Source organism: Ambystoma mexicanum, chromosome 4p (genome assembly GCF_040938575.1).
Source record: "Ambystoma mexicanum isolate Mex_15411 chromosome 4p, UKY_AmexF1_1, whole genome shotgun sequence".
NCBI lineage: Eukaryota > Metazoa > Chordata > Amphibia > Caudata > Ambystomatidae > Ambystoma > Ambystoma mexicanum.
In genome coordinates, this window is record NC_090927.1 from 1,199,175,786 (window position 1) to 1,199,194,281 (window position 18,496).

The following is an 18,496-nucleotide window of genomic DNA, read 5'->3' on the forward strand; positions in this document are numbered from 1 at the left end:
AGCTTTTCCCTTTTGTTACTGGGGTTTTTAGTGGGATTTCTGGATCAAGGCCTTGCTGAGATAGGGTCAGCTATGCTTCGGCCTGGCAGTAAATTCTAGAATCTGGCAAGATGAATGTAGCATATCACGATACACAGGCACTGGGAATTCAGGAGAGAGTGTGTAGAGTTCTGTCAGCCTTCCTTATTTGTAAGGCATGGTGACATCATAGGATTATATGGTGGTGCAGGTTTAGCTGGGCACACCTCTAAGCAACTGGATTGGTCAGGGGTGATTGTTACCGCCTTGCTGTCAGCTGGTTGGATTTTTAGGGACATGACATCCGCTTTGAGGTGGGCTTTACAATGCAAAGGATCATCCCACAATTAATTTAGCTAAAATCATTCTTCACATAGATCACACATTTACGCAATTATGGCATTTTTACAAATTACCTAGGCAGATTACATTTTTCACGCAGAGCATGACAGTCCAACTCTCTAGTTTGTAAGACTTTGTTTCTTCTGTCTAATAATTTTTCCTCATTTTCAGTGATAAATATTCGACCTAAAATTCTATAACTTTATATATGGGTATAGATTATCATAAGGAATGTAAGTATTGAATTTCAAAGTGGCATGTACCCTTTCCTCAGAATATCCAATTCGCTGCCATTTCTGTTCCCAATATGGCAGTGAAGGCTACCCCATCTTGTTTAAAAGCCACAAAATTTACATTTAAATTGTTAACTTTACATTCCTGCGAAGTTCTGTTGCAGAGATAAGTCTTAAAAGTGTATTAATAAGTCTTTTGAAACAAATGGTCAGCATTGTCTCCCAAATAAGGGCATAGCTTACAGGGCTGCTCTTGAGTTGGCTTTGAAGCTCCCAGTAAAAGTTGCCCGTGTCGACTATATTATGTAGGTCTCACGGGCAGAAAAGCCAAACTAAGATGGGTTAAGCATAAATCCAATGTGAGGACAGGTTCGGTTAAATCCCCAGTTGCACAACACTTTAAAGATCTCAAACATTCTGTTGCCCAATTGCAATTTGTTATTCTTGAACATGTAGTATTACCTAGACGAGGAGGTAACCTTCAAAGACTCTTACAGCAAAGAGAGACATATTGGATCGAACATTTGGACTCGATGTACCCTGGGGGAATGAACATCAAATGGGACCTGTACTGCTTCTTGTAATCTGAGACACTGTTTGTTATGATTTTGCATGTATCTTTCTGATCTGACATGTTGTGAAATTTTTGTAGAATCGGTTAAGTTTTAAGGAGTTTTTCATTACTGTATAATGCTTCTTGACAAGGGGTTATATGTACTAGAATTACAATTTAGGGATAAAGAATGCAGGTGGTCTGAATGATAGTCACACGGTCATGTAGCAACTATAATTGAATGTATACGTTTTGATAATTTATATGTATACAACGCGTGGACCCAACTGTCAATCATAGGGTTCATGACAAAAATTACTGGTCAGAATGGGTGATGCCAAATGATGTATGGACTATTTCACACTTGTGTCCCAGAATCTCTATTGTAAGAGGCCTCTGCCCAGACAAGTCTGATGGGCATGGGATGTTTAGTGTTTTTGGTCTACTCAGTTTTCAAAGGTAGCAATTAGCACGCATGTGTCCTAGAATCTATTTTAGCTCCCTCTTTCGGGTGCTAGGCCACTCCTGTTGTCAGCCAAATGTTTCTTGAGCCATGGCAGAAAACCTGTTTGGGCTTATTTCCCCAGTGTAGCCACTGCCATTATTTCTTTATTTTGAATCAGGAGCAAGCCTGTTAAATAAAACATCCCATATGTTTCCCAGCAAAAAACCCTTTACATTACTAGGCAAGGACAAGTTTTTATTCAACATTGTACTTTCAAAACAGGCAATTCTTTTGGGGGCGGGGGGTTGCAAAAGCCCATTTTGGCACATGGTGAATGAGGTTGTATACTAATTGACCTTTTCACAATTGACCTCTGGAGAAGTGACCTAATTTAGATAAATTACGGCTTATATGCAGGTGGAACCCCCACCCACTCCAAAATCCCTGCATCCCCCCACCCAATCCGCTTATATTATTTATAATCCAAAACCAACCCAATACATATATAAAATAACTAAAATATAAAAGGTCAATTGTGCAAAAGGTCAATTGGGACCACTATAATAGGTCAATTGTGCAAAAGGTCAATTTGGGTTATACCGGTGAATGCTGCTGGGATTTCTTTCAAATTTGTTTTTTTCTCTTCCATCGGAATTCCCACATTGGTCTGCAGCCCCAGCCAGTTTTTTATACAGCAATTCTTTCAAGACATAGTTCCACTGAAATTGACATATTCCCATAGAGCTTGGGCTTCTTTGACGCAGTGATTTTTGACATTTTGTAACCCAAAAGACAAGCGTTTTCCTTTGTGGCTGAAAGTAAAGCTTCTGTTCATTTCCCAGTTCTAGCCTGATACAGCCTGTCATGCAGGGATAATGATCTCTTCTGCTGTAGCATAATCTGGATATGGATGGCATGGCAGGGTCTCACTGATGAAGGCAGTGTGATGTTGAATAGATGAAAGTAGCATCAGGGCAGCATCCTTTTCAATGTAAAATATTCCCTTTTCAGTGGGAACTTTTTGCAAGCAAAAGAGCAGCGCTGCTTTTGAATTTGCTTCTTTTGGTGGACACAAGAACACATACTGGCAGCCTTTCTCAGTGTGTTCTCTCTTCCAACTTGCCCAATAGTTGTTTGGCAAGATGGTGCAGCCATAATTTTTCTTTAGTGTAGCTGCAAAACGCAGTTTTGATGCGGGCAATGGCGCTCCAAGGAGCCCGCGCTGCCATTTTGCTTTTAACTGCAGCTGTGCAGCTTGATCATGAATGGGATTTCTGCTGAGTGGGTCAATGTACCCCACAGCACCCAGGATGTTCAAGTTGCTGGGAGTGGTCGCAGCTGGACTCTTACTTGGGACGGAGGAAGAGCATTCACATGCTCCTCTACCTAGATGACTGGCTTGCCCACGCTTGCTACCCAGGCCAGGCGTCAGCGCATCTGTTCAACACGTGCAGCCTATTACGCAGCTTGGGCTTCTGCCTGAACTTGTAGAGGTCTCACATTTCGCCATCTCAATTCCTCCAGTTCATCAGTTTTGTTTTGGGCAGTGCTTTCCTACCTGAAGATCGATTGGTGAGCATCTTTCAGGTACGTCAAGTCCCCCGATCTTGGAGACAACTTCCAGCCTCCATATTTCTGCGATTGTTGGGTCTCGTAGCTTTTTGCATTCTCGTGATGCCGGAAGCCTGATAATTCATGAGATCTCTTCATAGGCTGCGCCGTTAAGTGGTCCCAGTTCCATAAATCCATGTCGAATCTGTTGCAAGTTTCGGGCAGGGTCTGACGTGGTGGGCCTTACGAGACAACCTGATTAAAGGAGCATTGCGTTTACAACTTTGGCTTCAACTGACATTTGTCTTTGAAAGGTTGGGGTGCTCAACTGCAGGACCTGAGGATGAGGGGGTCTATGGTGTCCTTCAGAATATTGGGAACAAATCATTTTGCTGGCATTGAGGGCAATCATGCTGACCCTAGATGCTTTGTGCCACTCTGTGAGGGAGCAAATGTGTGTTGGTCTTGAGCAACAACACAGTGGCTATTCACTACCTCAACAGAGTTCTTGCCCCTGTCCAGTGAACCAATGCATCTGTGGTTCTGGGTTCTGGAGAACGACTTGACAGGTGCTCTTCTGGCTGTCACAGAGAGTGTTTTAGCGGTGGCCTTGAGCAGACAGAATTCGGCCTCCCACAAGTGGGACCTCTACCAGGAACTTCTGGGGGATATCTCCCATTGTGGGCCTCTTCAGGTGGACCTCTTTGCTTCCAGTGTGAACAGGAAGTGCAAATTGGTATGCTACATGGAATGCCATCCGTGGGGGCTCTGGGTGATGAACTGATGGTCAAATGGCATTCAATCTTCTTTACGTTCCCGCTGATGCTGGTCACTCTCTAGTTCTCAGGCAGCTGCTCCTGTTCAGACCCAAGTTATTATTGATCACTCTGAACTGGGCCTGGAGAGCATGATACACAGAGTTGCTGGACATGTTCCTTGGCCCTCCGTGGCGCGTCCTGAAGAGTTATTCTACTGTCCAAGTTGGAAGAGCGTGTCCTCCATCAAAACATCAGCAGCATGAACCTTAATGCTTGGCTGCTGAGGCTGAGATCTAAAGAGTGTATCTTGTTGGGCGACATCCTGGATGTGCTCTTAAGTCAGTCTATGGTTGCAGATGGCATACGTTTTTGTCTTAGTGCTGGGAAAGCGACCTGAATCCATTCTCTTGTGCCACATTCCCTGTTCTGGATGTTCTGTTTTCTTTGATCTAGTTGGTCCTTTAGATTCGCACTATAAAGGGGTACCTAGCCACCAATTTGGTATTAAAAAGGCTTTCTTCACGATCCCCACGTTTATGCAATTTTTCTGGGGAATTGTGCAATGAGTTTCCACCATGTCCGTTTCTTCCAATGTGCGATTTTAATTTGGCTTTGACATTTCTTATGGGATTCACATGGAGCCCATGCATCCTTGCTCTATAAGATCACTCATAGTAAGGTGATTCTCCTGGTTGCCATCACTTCTGCTGGACTGGTGAGTGATGTCAAGGCATTGTCTGTTAATCCTCCATATTTCATTTCTCAAAAGAGAAGGTTATGCTGCTAGCGAGACCTTCCTTTCTGCTTAAGGTTTTCTCAGATTTCGACCACTCTCGAAATATCCATCTCCCTGTGTGTTTTTACTCCCTCTGCCTCATCCTTCCAAGTCACAGTAGCAATTATATAGCTGTTACCTTGTGTGGGCTCTCAACTACTATGTTGCTTGGACATAGGATGTCAGCAAGAATGACTAGCACTTTCTTATGCTGGTGCCAGTGCTGGCAGGGCTGTGACCAAACAGACCCTGACAAGGTAAATCATTCTCTGCATCTTGGAATGCTATTCCTGAAGGTCTCTGGGCCCATTCTACCAGAGGGCTGACTTCACCCTCTGTCCTGCTAAGAAGATGCCTAAACCGATCATTTGCCAGGCGGCTATGGGCCTCTCTGCTAGAAGTGGATGAAATAACTGCCTGTGAAAAGAAGTGGTCGAAATTTGCCAGCAATTCCTGTCCAGTGGCTGGGCTGTTTTCTATCTTTCCTGCCACATCCTGTGACAGGTTTTTTTGGTGTAGAAATGTCAGTTTCTCCAGCCTGGGGTCTGGCATGGAATCCTCAGTAAAAGAAAAATTTCACTTTCACTTGAACTGTATATCTCCTGTAAACCAATCACTGTCCCCTGGGTCCTACTGCCCCCATCCATTGACAGTCCTCACCCCTGGTGGCCATCTTCAGATTTTTACTGCATGCTTCATTGTTGGGAGTCCTGTTAGTGCTCTCTGAGCTATTTTCCTAATCTTTTGGTAAAATGTGAACGTTTTGACCAACTTTTGGGTTTATTGGTTGACCACCAGCAGCAGGGAGGTCTCTGTCGGTGAAGATACGTAAAGGATCTTTCATTGAATCATTGAAGACCCAAGCTTTGGCCTACTTCACCCTTTTCGGTATGACACAGGACAAAAGATCCCTCTTAAACTGTGCGAAATGTGGTCTAAAACTTTTGGTGTAGGATCGACGCCACAAATGGTTTTACTGTCTGCATCTGGACTGTGATGAGAAGGGATGCAAGGTCTGTTGTGGATTTTTGAAACAGACCAAGTAGGTTTGCTAAATCAAGCTGGCGGAGTGGATGAAATCGGATAAGGCCTCAGACTCGTACTCTGGCCTTGGCATGGTCATGCTTCCCCCAGGACAGGCTGGTCCCACGATCGAACTCCCTCAGAAAAGAGGTTGAGGTCCTTTGAGGATGCCCCGCCTGCGGGGTTCCAAAAGACAGGGTGTTTAAGGACAGATCCAAAGTGGGTTCTTCGCTGCCTCTATCGGAAACGCTATTACTTTGCCGTCTCAACCAGCCAAGACAACACAATCATCAACGGCCACATTGACTGCTGTTAACACCCCGTCGGCGACTGTCTACTGCCTCGTCGATTACCACTAATTCTTCAAAGGGTGGGCAGACCACGAGGGTGGTGCCCACAGCCGCAGCAACGGCTACCCCGCAGGTGGCCCTGCTGGCACGGTGTGAGGTAACTGCAGCGGCTTCAGCAAAAAGACCCCTGGAAGGTTGACAGCAGCTGCTCCTCACTCCCACCCCTCCTCCCCAGAAGAAGGAAAGGAGCAAGGCTCCTACAACGCCTAGGAGGGGTACAGAACAAGGGCCAGAACCAAGTGTGCCGGTGTACACATAAACTAGCTCGGATGAGGGCGACAACCTGTCTGAGGGCTACTATTCGGACCACGAAGGGGGCCAGGGACCCTTGTTGGAAGGTGGGTCACCGAGGGGTGAACCCCATCGTCCACCTCTACAGAAGCAGCGTACCAGCCCGGAGCCTCACCCTCTCATTCCACCTACACCTCAGCCCAGGGACGTTTCATTGTACATTCTGACCACTCTGCACACACTGGTATCAGAAATTCAGCAGAGACTGCCTCCCACATCAGGCACTGCCCTGTCTAGAAGTCCTCCAAGACCGCTTTCCGGAAGCCCTTATAGGTGCACACGCAAGTCAAAAGAACCTGTTGGTCCAAGACGCCAACTGACAACAACGCTAACACCGCCTCCACCTCGGGCATTGACCCCAACAGGGTATCTTGCCATGCACACAGACACAGCGGCTACGGACACCGACAAGGCTGTGCCAGCGGACAGAGAGCCAGCAGGCGCAGATGAACCGCACTGAGCCTCTCCGCCTAGATGAAGTTGGCTCCTTTCACTCATTGATGCCCAGGGCCTCTGAACTTTTTCAACTGGTGCCTGAACAGATGAGAAAGTAAGGGTTCCTTAATCAATGTCGTGAGTCCAGGCGCAATACCATCATGTCTGTCCGCTTGTTGGACTATATCTGGTATGATGGCCTAGCACTGTTTAAGAATCAGAGCACCACTGCACCCAAGCGGGACAGGCTTGAGAATAAAGAAGTCCCAGTCTAGGCCACCAAGTGCCTGAGGTGCCAGCCTCCACCTGACTCTGTGGTCTGAGCCACAGCCAGGAAACACTCTGCGAACCAGTCTTCGTCCTGCATGGTACCTCCGGACTAGGAGGGGAAGAAGCTAGACGCAATGGAGAAGATTATCTATACGGCTGCCAGCACATTAATGCCGCTAATGCTCTGGCCGTTTTGTCCTACTACGACCGGGAGCTCTGATATAAGTTGGGCCCTACCTGCCGACAAGAAGGCAGAATCGCTCGAGCTGTTCCAGGAAGGGAAAGTGACCTGACACCACACCATTACCGTGGAGGTGGACATCAGACACCTGATTTCGTCAGATGGGAAACTGAGTGTCTCTTCGACAGGGATGGCTGAAAACCACCAACATGAAGCCAGATGTTCAGTCTGTGTTGGACATGCCTTTTGTTGGGAAAAACCTGTTGGGCAAGACGGTCAACAAGTTTGTTCAAATCATCTACTGGCACGGAGATGGCACGTTTGCTGGGTAACCTGCTACAATGTCAGTCGTCCTTTCGTTCCTCAAGGGGAAAACCCAGCAGGTCCTCCAAAGGCTGCAACAACCCTTATCGACAGCCTTCCCGCTCCACGATGCAAGAGGCATACAGAGATTGCTCGTAGGCATGCAGCGGCAGAGGATGGTGTCACCCGCAGGACTTCGAAACGGGCCTGAACAGTCTGTGGACTTGAGCCCTCACTTGTTACACCCCAGTGGGAGGCCGGCTGGCGCGGTTAGCGTGTGGAAGACCAAAACCACCGACATATGGGTGCTGGATGCTCTCGGACAGGGGCACACCTTGAAGTTCCAACTCGTATATCCTAGTGCCCCTTCTCCCCCCCTCACCCCCCACACGTGGCTCGACAACAAAAACAGCATGTGGCACAGCTGCTGCGGGAGGTCCCCGCCATGTTAAAGTGCGTGATAGAACTGTCCCCCAGCACCTCCGGGGTGTACTCGAGATACGTTCTGGTCCAAAAGAAGACCGCGGAGTGTGGAGTCCGATCCTGGACCTGCAACGCCTCAAGTGCTTGATGTCCCAGAAGTTCAGGATAGTAACGTTGCAGCATGTGCTCAGGCACCTGGAGCAAGGCGACTTCCTGGCATCCCTGGAGGACGCCTACTTCCCGGTCCCCATTCATCGGAAGCACTGCAAGTTCCTGCGGTTCGTGGTCCAGTGGCGACGCTATCAGTTCAAGGCATTTCCCTTCGCCCGTAAATCGGCCCCAAGGGTATTCACAAAGTGCTTGGTTCCAGTGGCGGCGCATCTTCGTCTCGAGGGCTTCCATGTCTACCCTTACCTAGATGATTGGCTAGTTCAATCCCGCTCCATGCTCTGGCGAGCCAGCACGCGGCGAGGACTATGTGTTTGCTGACGGATCTGAGATTCTCCATGAATTATCCAAAGTCCTGCTTGGAGCCATCGCAGACCGCTCAGTTTCTGTGAGCCAGACTAAACAGTGACTTTCTAGGCATCTCCCTCAAAAGAGAGGGGGGGTGGCCATCCTAGAGAAGGTGCAGCGCCTGTTGAAGGGGCGGTCAGCTACTGTGAGGGCCATCTAGTCTCTGTTGGGCATGATGTCCTCCTGCATCAACCTCAACCTCCTTTGCAGACTACAGATGAGGCTTATCCAGGAGTTTCTGGATGTGAGGTGGTTGCAAGTCTAGGGATCTTGGACGGACAAGATCGCCCTCAACAAGGAGTTCCGATGAGCAATACAGTGGTGGGGCGTGCGCTCTCATCTTGCGCAAGGCGCCCCATTCCATTTCCAGCCTTACCAGTAGAGTGTCGCCACGGATGCTTCTCTAGAAGGTTGGGGAGCTCACACTGGACAGTTGCCTGAATAAAAGTTACCTCACATCAACATCCTGGAGCTCCGGGCCATCTTCTGGGCCCTCAATTCCTTCCTGCCATTGATGAGGGGCAAGGTGGTGCAAATCTTCACGGACAACACCACCACCATGTTCTACATCCGGAAGCAGGGCGGGACGCGCTCACCAGGAAGGCCCAGGTTCTGTGACACTGGGCCGTTCATCGGCACATATTTCTCGTCCCTTTTCACCTGGCGAGCACCAAGAACACCGTTGCAGACTCGCTCAGCAGGGAGCTGTGTTCTTGGCACGAGTGGGAGCTTTGCCAGGACCAGGTGGATCTTCTGTTCCACGAATGGGGTATATCCCAGATCGACCTTTTCGAGACGGCGACAAATCCCAAGTATCAGAAGTTCACCAGCAGGTTCCGGCAGTCGAGGAGCATGGGGCATGCATTTTTGCTCCTGTGGGTGGGTCTTTTTCCTGTATGCTTTTCCTCCGTTCCCACTCCTGCTACGAGTGATCAATACACTCGTGTCACTGCAGGATGATACTCGTTCTGGCGTGGCTGCGTCAGATATGCTATCCAGGCCTGCTGCATCTGTCAACTGCTCAGTCCATCAGGCTGCCACTACTTCCGGACCTTCTCTCCAGTTAGGGAGAGGCGATTCTGCATCACGATTCAGTATCGCTGAATCTCGGGACCTGGCTCCTGCAACCCCAGAGTTTGAAAGGGGCCCCTAGGGGTTCCTTGTGATATGGAAACAAGGCAATAAACATACACGAAAAGATGCGCCAGACACGAGGTTCAAATTCCCAATGCTAAGGTTTATTGCAAGCAAAAATAGTCCCAATTGGCCAATTCTGGTCTCACGCCCCGCGACGTGAGTTTCCTAGACCTCGAGGGACGCAAGAGAGCGAATTACGTACATCAGTTACATATATACAAAATGCATATCATACAAATCAGATATGTCATGTTTAACACCCTCCTTTATTAACTTTCTTTGAACTCGGGATGACGATGGACATTTCCGACGGGTATGACAATTATGACACTTTTGATGTCTATTCTAGTAACAAAGTGCAATTTAGAAAGTGCGGAGGTATCTTTTAGTTGTTGAACAGAACACGGTGGTTCTGTTCTTGGAAGCAAGCTGTACACGGGGGAAGAGCCACATTCCATGCTTTGCTATCTATGAGGCACTATTCGTGTCCTGGGAGCAGACACGTTCTAAAGGGTTTTGCGAAGGGGGGGGGGCGTAGGAAGAGCATAATTCAAGCCTTTAGCTGTTTATTCTACCATCGTACGAGACTGGCTGGCAGCTGTGAAGTGATTAAATGCCATGCAGCTCTCCCTCAAGGCTACAGAGAGGGAGCGTGGGCATTCCTTTCTGGGCTACTCATGAGGAGTTTTCAACGAAGTCCTCAGTCCCGCGACCTTGCCCTTTCATATTCAGACAACAATGTTAACAGTTGAGCAGAGTAAGCAGAATCCGCAAGAATTGCAAGCTGCAAAGCAGTTTTAGACAGAAAGCAATGAGCAATGGTTAACAAGCAAAATGGCGATTCTTGCTACGTTTAAAATGGCCGCTTGTTGGTCAAGCATAACAGTCTATATTTCTATATTTCGGTGCATAAGACGGTTGGCCTACGGCCATCAAGTTACGTATGTCATTCAAATGAAGGTTATTCACTTTTCCAGATTGACAAGTTTGGACATTATTTTTTACCTGTGGAGTGTAAGGACATCCCGGGCAAGGCCAGAGCCTCTTCAACGTTGACGTGCTTCGGCCATAAGTGGAAGCATTTCTCTGTGTGATGCTAGGTTCAGAAGATTGCCCTCTGCGTGTCACAGCCCCTACCATTCCAGCTTTCCTTGGCCAAGGCTGGACTGTCTCATGCCTCTATCAAGGTGCACCTGACTGCCATATCCTGTTACACCAGGGCACCGGGTAGGCCTTCCTGTGGTCGCACAGGCTCGTCCAGGAATTTCTCAAGGGACTCTTCAACACTTTTCTGCCGTTGAAGGGAACTCGATGTGGTCTTGTCGAATTTCATGGGGGTTCCCTTTGAGCCGATACATAAGGCCGAACTCAAGTTTCTATTGTGGAAGATGGCTTTCCTCATGGTCATCACTTCCGCCAGGTGGGTCAGGGAGATCCAGGCCCTATTGTGCAATCAGCGGTACTTTTCCTTCCACACTTCAAATGTGGTACTGCGTACACACCCCACTTTTATGCCAAAGGTGCTGTCGAAGTTCCACCTCAACGAGTCTTTAGTGTTTCCTGTCTGCCCGAATAAGTCGTTGCCAGCGGAGAGGGTCTTGCATTCGCTGGACTTTGCTTGTGCCTTGAAGTTTTACATGGCACCCACAAAGAGCTTTTGGAAGACTTCTCAACTGTACATCGGTTTTGAACGTGTGAATCAGGGAAAGGCCTTGTCGAAGGCATACATCTCCAGGTGGTTCTCCAGCGGCATCATGCACGGTCATCAACTGGCTAGCAGGCCGCTGCCTGGCCTGCCGAGAGCCCACTCCACCAGCGCTGACAGTGTTCCTCTCTGGTGTGCCCCTGCTCGACATCTGCATGGCTACTACGTGTAGGTCCATGCACACCTTCACAAGGTTCTCCTGCGTCGACAGGGATTCCAGGTTGGAGTCCCGAGTCGGCCAAGCGGTGCTACGCAATCTGTTCATTTGAGTTGAGTCTGTACCTGGGGTGAGTGTTTATTGCTTCTGTTGAGCCTTGCCACCTCCCATGGTTGTGTATATATACTGCTGTGTAATTGTTATTCATGAGCATGTTAATCCATGCCAGACCCCATGCTGGAGAAGGAACAAGTTCCTTACCTGTGACTCTAGTTATCCAGCATGGTCTGGCATGGATTCACAAATGCGAGCCCTCCCGCCTTCCCTTCGTTGGCGCTTCTTGGTTCATACTGCCACTTTACCTGCGGTTCCAAATCTGAAGATGGCCAAAAGTGGTGGCGCTTAGGAGGAATAGTGTCAATGCCAGGGGCATTATGACCCAAAGTGACATTGACAGGCTATAGAGGAGACTAGCAGTGTTTAGCTTAAAGCTAAACTGCTTAAATGTACAGAGGACTCCCATCCTGACGGCAGGGAATATTCATGAGCATGTGAATCCATGAGAGACCCAGGCTGGAGAACAAGAGTCAGGTAAGTAACTTGTTCCTTACCATCCTGAAACACCCCCACTACCCCTCCCTCCCCAAACATTGACACGTGATTCAAGATTATACAGTCAAACATGGTGGGGCAACCCACACTGTGAAGTAAAGTGATATTTTCGTTTCACAGCTAAGGGGCAAGGCTACCCCCTCTGAACACTCTAGGATTTTCCTGTCTGACCCTTCTCTCTATGCTGCTCGTATGCCCCACAACCATAGATTTTGTATGGTCACCAGTTTATCTCCTTGAATCTCCCATTGGAACCCCAGTCCTCCCTCCCACCCCACTCCCCTGACCATCCGTTCCAAGCTGGACTGGGGCTCCCAATTCAAATCAACAATTTTTGAAGCAACTCCTCAACCTGCCGAAGAGCTTACCATCTGCCGCACTATTTGCAGAGGTTTGCTTCCTAATGTACGGAAAAGGGTGATGGATGCTCCGGCCAGGTATGTCATCACAGTCTAGAGAGTTGGTGGGCCTTGCAGGAACCCTTCACCCAGTCGTCCATCTCCTTCTACAGAAAACATCTGTCAAAAGATCTCACCAAATTTCTACTTGGGTTATATTTTTGAACCCCTGCACCATTCCATGGTTTTTCATAGGTCCCTGTTGACAAATCTCAAAGAAGCTCAAGTGGCAAGAGCAAAGAGGGCTGAGGCAGGCTCTTGACATGCCTGGCGTGTTTAAGTTGTGCGGTTTGGTTGGTCGGAATGAGTAGTCGGACACATATTGGACCTTTCTTTGGTTTTTATCCAAAACAATACAGAAAAGGCCTAACTTACCCTTTTGTTACAGGGATATTCCCTCCCTCCCTATATACCCAACCAACCTAAGATGCCAGTCTGTTGTCAGGAAGTCCAAATAAAACATTTCCTCAGTCAAAAATCTAATCTACCTGACCCTACCACTAATACCAATAACTAAATTTTTTCAAAAGAATGTCTCTCTCCTGGCTGCTTCCCTTTGGCCGTGTCTTGATGCTTTATTTCAGGGTTCGCTTAGTTCATATATGTATATATCCACTATGAAAAGGTCATCCTCAATGAAAAAATTCATTATGATGGTCTCTTCTGGTTCTTAGTGTCTTATTTATTAGCTCATGTAACTCCTGCCAACCACTCATAGGTCTGGTCCTCCAGACAGTGCAATGTTAATCAGTATTATCAGTTCTTTCCTTAATGGTTTTCTCAAGATAGTCTCTTACAGCTCTTCCTCTGAGTTTGAATATTTCACTCTTTCCACTCGACCCTTCTAGGTTTGCTATATATCTTTATCATGGGGTGAGGCACCGCTACTCCTGGGGTCTCTCTACTAGGCCTTTCTCTGAGCTCTTTGCGTAACATGTAATCTTGACTCGTAGTACTTTTCAAAGTCTCTCATTAAGGGATTCCCCAACTCTTCATTAGTTAACTTTGATAACTTCTTCCATACTTCATGGGATACTTTTTCCAGCTTTCTCAAATCCTCATGCTTAATATTGCCACTCACTTTCCTTGATTTCTTGTCATATTATCTTATGCTTTTTCAATGTATGAACATCAACATCCTAGTTTTCACAACTCCCTTCACTTTAGGTATGTTCCTCCGGCAGCCTCCCCCTTCTCCATTCCACCCTGGTGCCTTAGTTCGTCGTGGGTGGCACTTTGTGGTTTGACGCTCACACGTGTCTGCTTCGGTTCCTCGTCTGCATGTTCTGGACTTCGCATCAGCCCTGCTCTCGGCATCTCTGTAGGTTGCTGTGCTCTGCGAATGCCTGCTGACGGGAGGTTTCAAGTCACCCACTTCCACTGGTGTCGCCGTCATGCCACCACATCGGACAGTCCTCCAAGTTCCATCCTGACAGCATGGGGAGAAGAGAATACTCCTGATTCATCACAGCTAATACATTTGTAGCATGCAGAAGGCATCAACTTTATCTGTTCAACCTTGATAATACCCATTTCAGACACCTCTTTCCTCTGGCCAAAGTGCATACTCTTTCCTTAGCTTCCAGCATGAAGAGATTGAGTTGTTCATTGAGCTCAAAATTCAAAATGTGTGAGGCAGAGTAGGAAAGCATGCCCCGTTTAGTTCAGGCATGTCCAGCCTATGAGCCACTTAGGTAGCGAAACATGAATTCCTTTCTAAGGAGTAACTGTTTCTTGGACAATCCTGGACATCCTTGGATTATTTTTATAGAGCTATCACTAAAGCAACTGCATGTTTTTTGTACAGGACTTGGCGACCAAGCTCAATAAAGGTGGGGTTAGTCTCTGAGCCGTGTTTCTAATCGACAAGGCGGAGATCTGGGGTATGAGCATAGGAGCTATTTATTTTCTCCTTTTTTTCTCCCTATTGTGCCCATATAAGTCATCCTTCCATGGATATGTGCATGACCTTTTTCAGTAGTTTCAGGTAATCATTGTCTTTTTAAAGCATTTTAACCAGTATTTTTTAGACAAATTGTGTTTAGTGGATTTTGTCTTGGTGTTTTATCTGTAAAACTGTATTTTTGCATTTCCTATCACTAAATGCTATATCAGCCGAAAATATAAATAAATCTAAATATCTGGACCTTGATACTATAGATGGCCATATCAGACCTCTTGCTCCCCCAATAAACAACTTGTGTAATAGTGTAATGAGAAGTCTAGCTATCCTTAGAAGTTGCTCTTCATAATTGGTAGGGTCTCTTGGAACCATAGAGTATTAAACGAGAGGACTGTGCAAACGGGCCACTTCAGTGCTATTATTGTGTTGTATAAATCTAAAAAATAAAACGCCAAAAATATGGATGTGAAAGCATTTATTGGACTAGCTCAAATGTACCAATGTAGTAGGGGTATATGTTTTTATATATAAACAAATGCACGTCTTGAAAGTGTGGCACTGTTTTGTTTTTTTTTTATTTATTTTTTTTAAATGCAGCTATTTAAAATGACATTATTTATTAGTGCTAAAATCATAAACTGGCGCTTATAATTTTACTAAGGTCATGTCTAATGATCCCTGCTAGTATTTTTCAGTCCTAATAATATTTTACTCATCTTACAGAGCAAAGCTCATTATCAAAACCTAGAACAAAACATGAACATCATTTTTGTTGTTTTGTAGATAGTTTATTTTTTATTTTTTTATTTTATTGTTCTAAGATGGATAATCTGATATAACATCTTGAATTACCCCTGTGAGAAACAGGAAAGGGGACAAGTAACTCCAGTTGGGGGTCAAAACAACTTTGCATGAAATCAATGAGCATTTTATGAACATTCAAAATGACTACAAATCTTTATTGTGATAAGTCTGTGATAAAAAAAATGGTTGTATGATTGAATCACAAAGTACATATTGTACACGGAGCTTAATGCTCAATTAATTTTTCACAACACTCACCCTAACATTTTCTTTGTTTAAGGTAACACATTATTTCATGTTGATCTCTTACTCGGAGAGGGAGCCTTTGCTCATGTATATCAAGCTTCTATTATGGATATAAATGACATGACAAGCAATGAGAAAATTATCCTAAAGGTAAGGTTGATCAATTTAGTTTGTTTTTATAATTTCAGAAGCTATCTAGTTTGGATTAAAGCACTAGCTCATGACTTTCCATTGCCAATTATTCTGCTGTTGCATTAATCATCTGTTTACTGAGCAGTAAGTGCATTGATGTTAAACAAGGTCCTAAAGTTAAAGTAAGCAGTATTTGTTAGTGCAGTCCTTGCCTCCAATGTGTGATGCAGTAGGATAAGTGCTTTTACATCGCTGAATTTTGGAGCCAAAGTTTCTAAACTTTAGATGCCATTTTACAGAATTTCTAGATTCGGGAAACCTGCCTTTTCTCCTCTATATGACATTATTTTATCCAACTGCACATTGTAACAAGACGCCAATGCACCTCTCAACAATTGTTAACCACAACTTTTTATTAGAAAAAATATTTATATGCAAGTCTATTGGGGTTCCCAGTCTAGGGCGATCCCTAAATCTTGCCTCAACCTTGAGGTGGACTCTCACCTCTATAGCCTAAGCTCCCTATACCGATCCAATTCTGCCTGTTATCAGTTGACTACAGCCAGTGTATGTCTACTTGCTAGGTCTAGCCCTCTCATTGGGCAGGCATAAAAACTAGTTCTATGTAACTCACTCCCTGAGGGGCTTCTTAAGGACCTAATGGGGTAGTCTGGGTGGTCTGTCGCTTCTCTAAGGATGGCCCAACTTTCAGCTTTTCCTCACTCGCCTGTCTCCTCTCTCACCCCTTCTGTGTGTCTCTCTTGCTATACACTTTTTGTTGGTTTGACTGTTCTCTCCTAGTTCTCCTATATCCGCCCCAACAGGTCTCTCCCTTATACCCATACTCTACATCCTGGTCTTACCCCTCTGTCTTTCGACTCCCTTTTGATCGTGTGGGCCCAACACTACCACTACCCCTGCCCCTTGCGTCCTGCTATTTCCTATACTTACACCCAGATTTTCAGTGGATTGCCTTTCTCCCTCAGATTTCTCATCTCATAGATATCCCCATCCAGCTCTGCTGCTTTGGAAAAACTTTGACAGGGGGCGTAGTGGACTTCGTCTCGGCTGTCAATCCTTCGTGCTCGATGGTGGGCTCCAGACGTTACATTGGGCGTCATATACATATCACTACGCCTTTAAACGCAGTTCCATTTTTCTGTGCGCTTGACATGCTGCTTTAGGAACACAGTGATCCCATCTTCGACTCTGAAAGTATTTTCATCAGAATTCTATTTTTCGTTTGTCTGCGAGATGTCTGTGCCTCAGATTTCGGGTTTCAAGCAGTGTTCTGACTGCCACTCCAAAATGTCGGTTACTGAGCCGCATGAGATATGTCTCTGGTGCTATTCGGACAGATTTTCTATACTCTCCCTAGTGGACAGATGTATAGAAGGCCAACCTATATTGTGACAGGGACAACTCTGGGAAGCTGTAGCCAACCCAGTTTAGATAGCAATGACAGGCGGTCTAGGCTAAGTTCTACAGATTTGGTGAGCTTGTAAGGGGTCCACAATGAAGTCACACAATGGGATTCACAAATTACACTTAGACAGGATAAAAACACACTATGAAAAATTGACTACTAGCAAGTAGTTAACACACGATATTAATAAACTAAATACATATATGCATTCACTTTGTTATAGGGCATAATACATGTCAGAAACTCGTGCAAAGGAAAAGTTTGAATAGTATGCACTCAAGGTCCACATAGAATGATCCTCAACTAAAATTGTGCAGCCCTATGTTGTCTGGGGCCTTTTGCCCAGTAGTTCAGGTAAAAGTTCCACTGAATCTTTGATGCAGAAGAAAATGCAGGTAGGGTCTCTGGGGTCCAGGGAACGGTTCTTGCGGTTAGGATGCAAGTAAAACGAACTACCAAAAGTAGCCCAAACTTCAGAGGTCTTGCATAAGCAAACAATGGCAATGCCAAAATTGTTAGAATAAAGGTTTATTATATGCCCATTGACTTATAATGGGAGTATAGGGGTAGGTAAGAAGCTCTGTAATTTACCCCATACTCCAATTCTTCCCCAGACTTGGCGGAACAAAGGGAGAGGGTCTGACGTTGCTTTTCCCACTGAAGTCGCAGTCCTCCATTTCCAAGGGTTGCAGGTTAGATCTGATCTCCGGTTGGTGTCTTTCACTGTTGCAAGGACTCTCGATGGATGATTGCAGCAAAACACGATGCAGGGCCACTCTCAGGACTGGACTCGAGTCAGGTAATCAATTTCGGGCAGTGGTCACTACAGAACGACGACGCAAAGGGACTCAGCAGCCGCAGTGAGACTTTTGCTCCTAACTCTGGTCCCTTCGATGCTAGGATGCAGAAATTCGTGGGGCCAGCTGAGGATCCCCCACTTTCAGGTCGAAACTTTGAATGGTGACGCCGGCAGCACGGTAGCCCAATATCAAAGCTGGTCAGCCACAGGACGGTTCTGTGGCACTTCCAAAGGCTTTCTTTGGCAGGGCACCGAACAGACGTCAGTAATGGATGGTCCTTTCACTCCAAGGGACGCAGCTCCTTCGCAGGACTGCTGAAGATCCCAAGCAAGATCGGCCCCTCCAGGACAGTGCCAGAAGTTGGTCACCAGGCCTCCTTCAGTCAGGTCTCAGGTTTCTTTGCGGGTCTCGCAGCTGGATAGGATACTTGGCTCCTTCAGGTTTCTCCAAGATCTCTGAAGAATGGGTGCAGGGGTCCTCTTCTTATCCTAAAAGCTAGGTAAGAGATGTTGCCCTCACTTGCCAATAGCACCCCCAAGATTGGTCCAATCAGGACCACTGGCGGGAACATTTATGCATACCACTCAGACACACTGCAACCAGTTTGTGGATTGGGACCAGACAGTCCCAGCCCACATCCTGCCAGCAAACCCACTCGGCCCTCCAGTAGCCCGCCAAAAGCTTCTGCTTTCCCGGGCTACTGGAAGTC

At 46.5% G+C, this 18,496-nt stretch overlaps 1 protein-coding gene across 4 annotated transcripts in view; it reads left to right on the plus strand.

Annotated features, from left to right (window-relative positions):
• BUB1 (BUB1 mitotic checkpoint serine/threonine kinase) overlaps positions 1 to 18,496 on the plus strand; it is a 1,594,853-nt gene that overhangs the window by 1,272,641 nt on the left and 303,716 nt on the right. For all 4 annotated transcript variants that reach the window (XM_069606846.1, XM_069606848.1, XM_069606845.1 and 1 more), the window contains one exon: positions 15,464 to 15,579. In XM_069606846.1, coding sequence (XP_069462947.1) covers positions 15,464 to 15,579 — 116 coding nt within the window. The remainder of the gene's footprint in view (positions 1 to 15,463; positions 15,580 to 18,496) is intronic.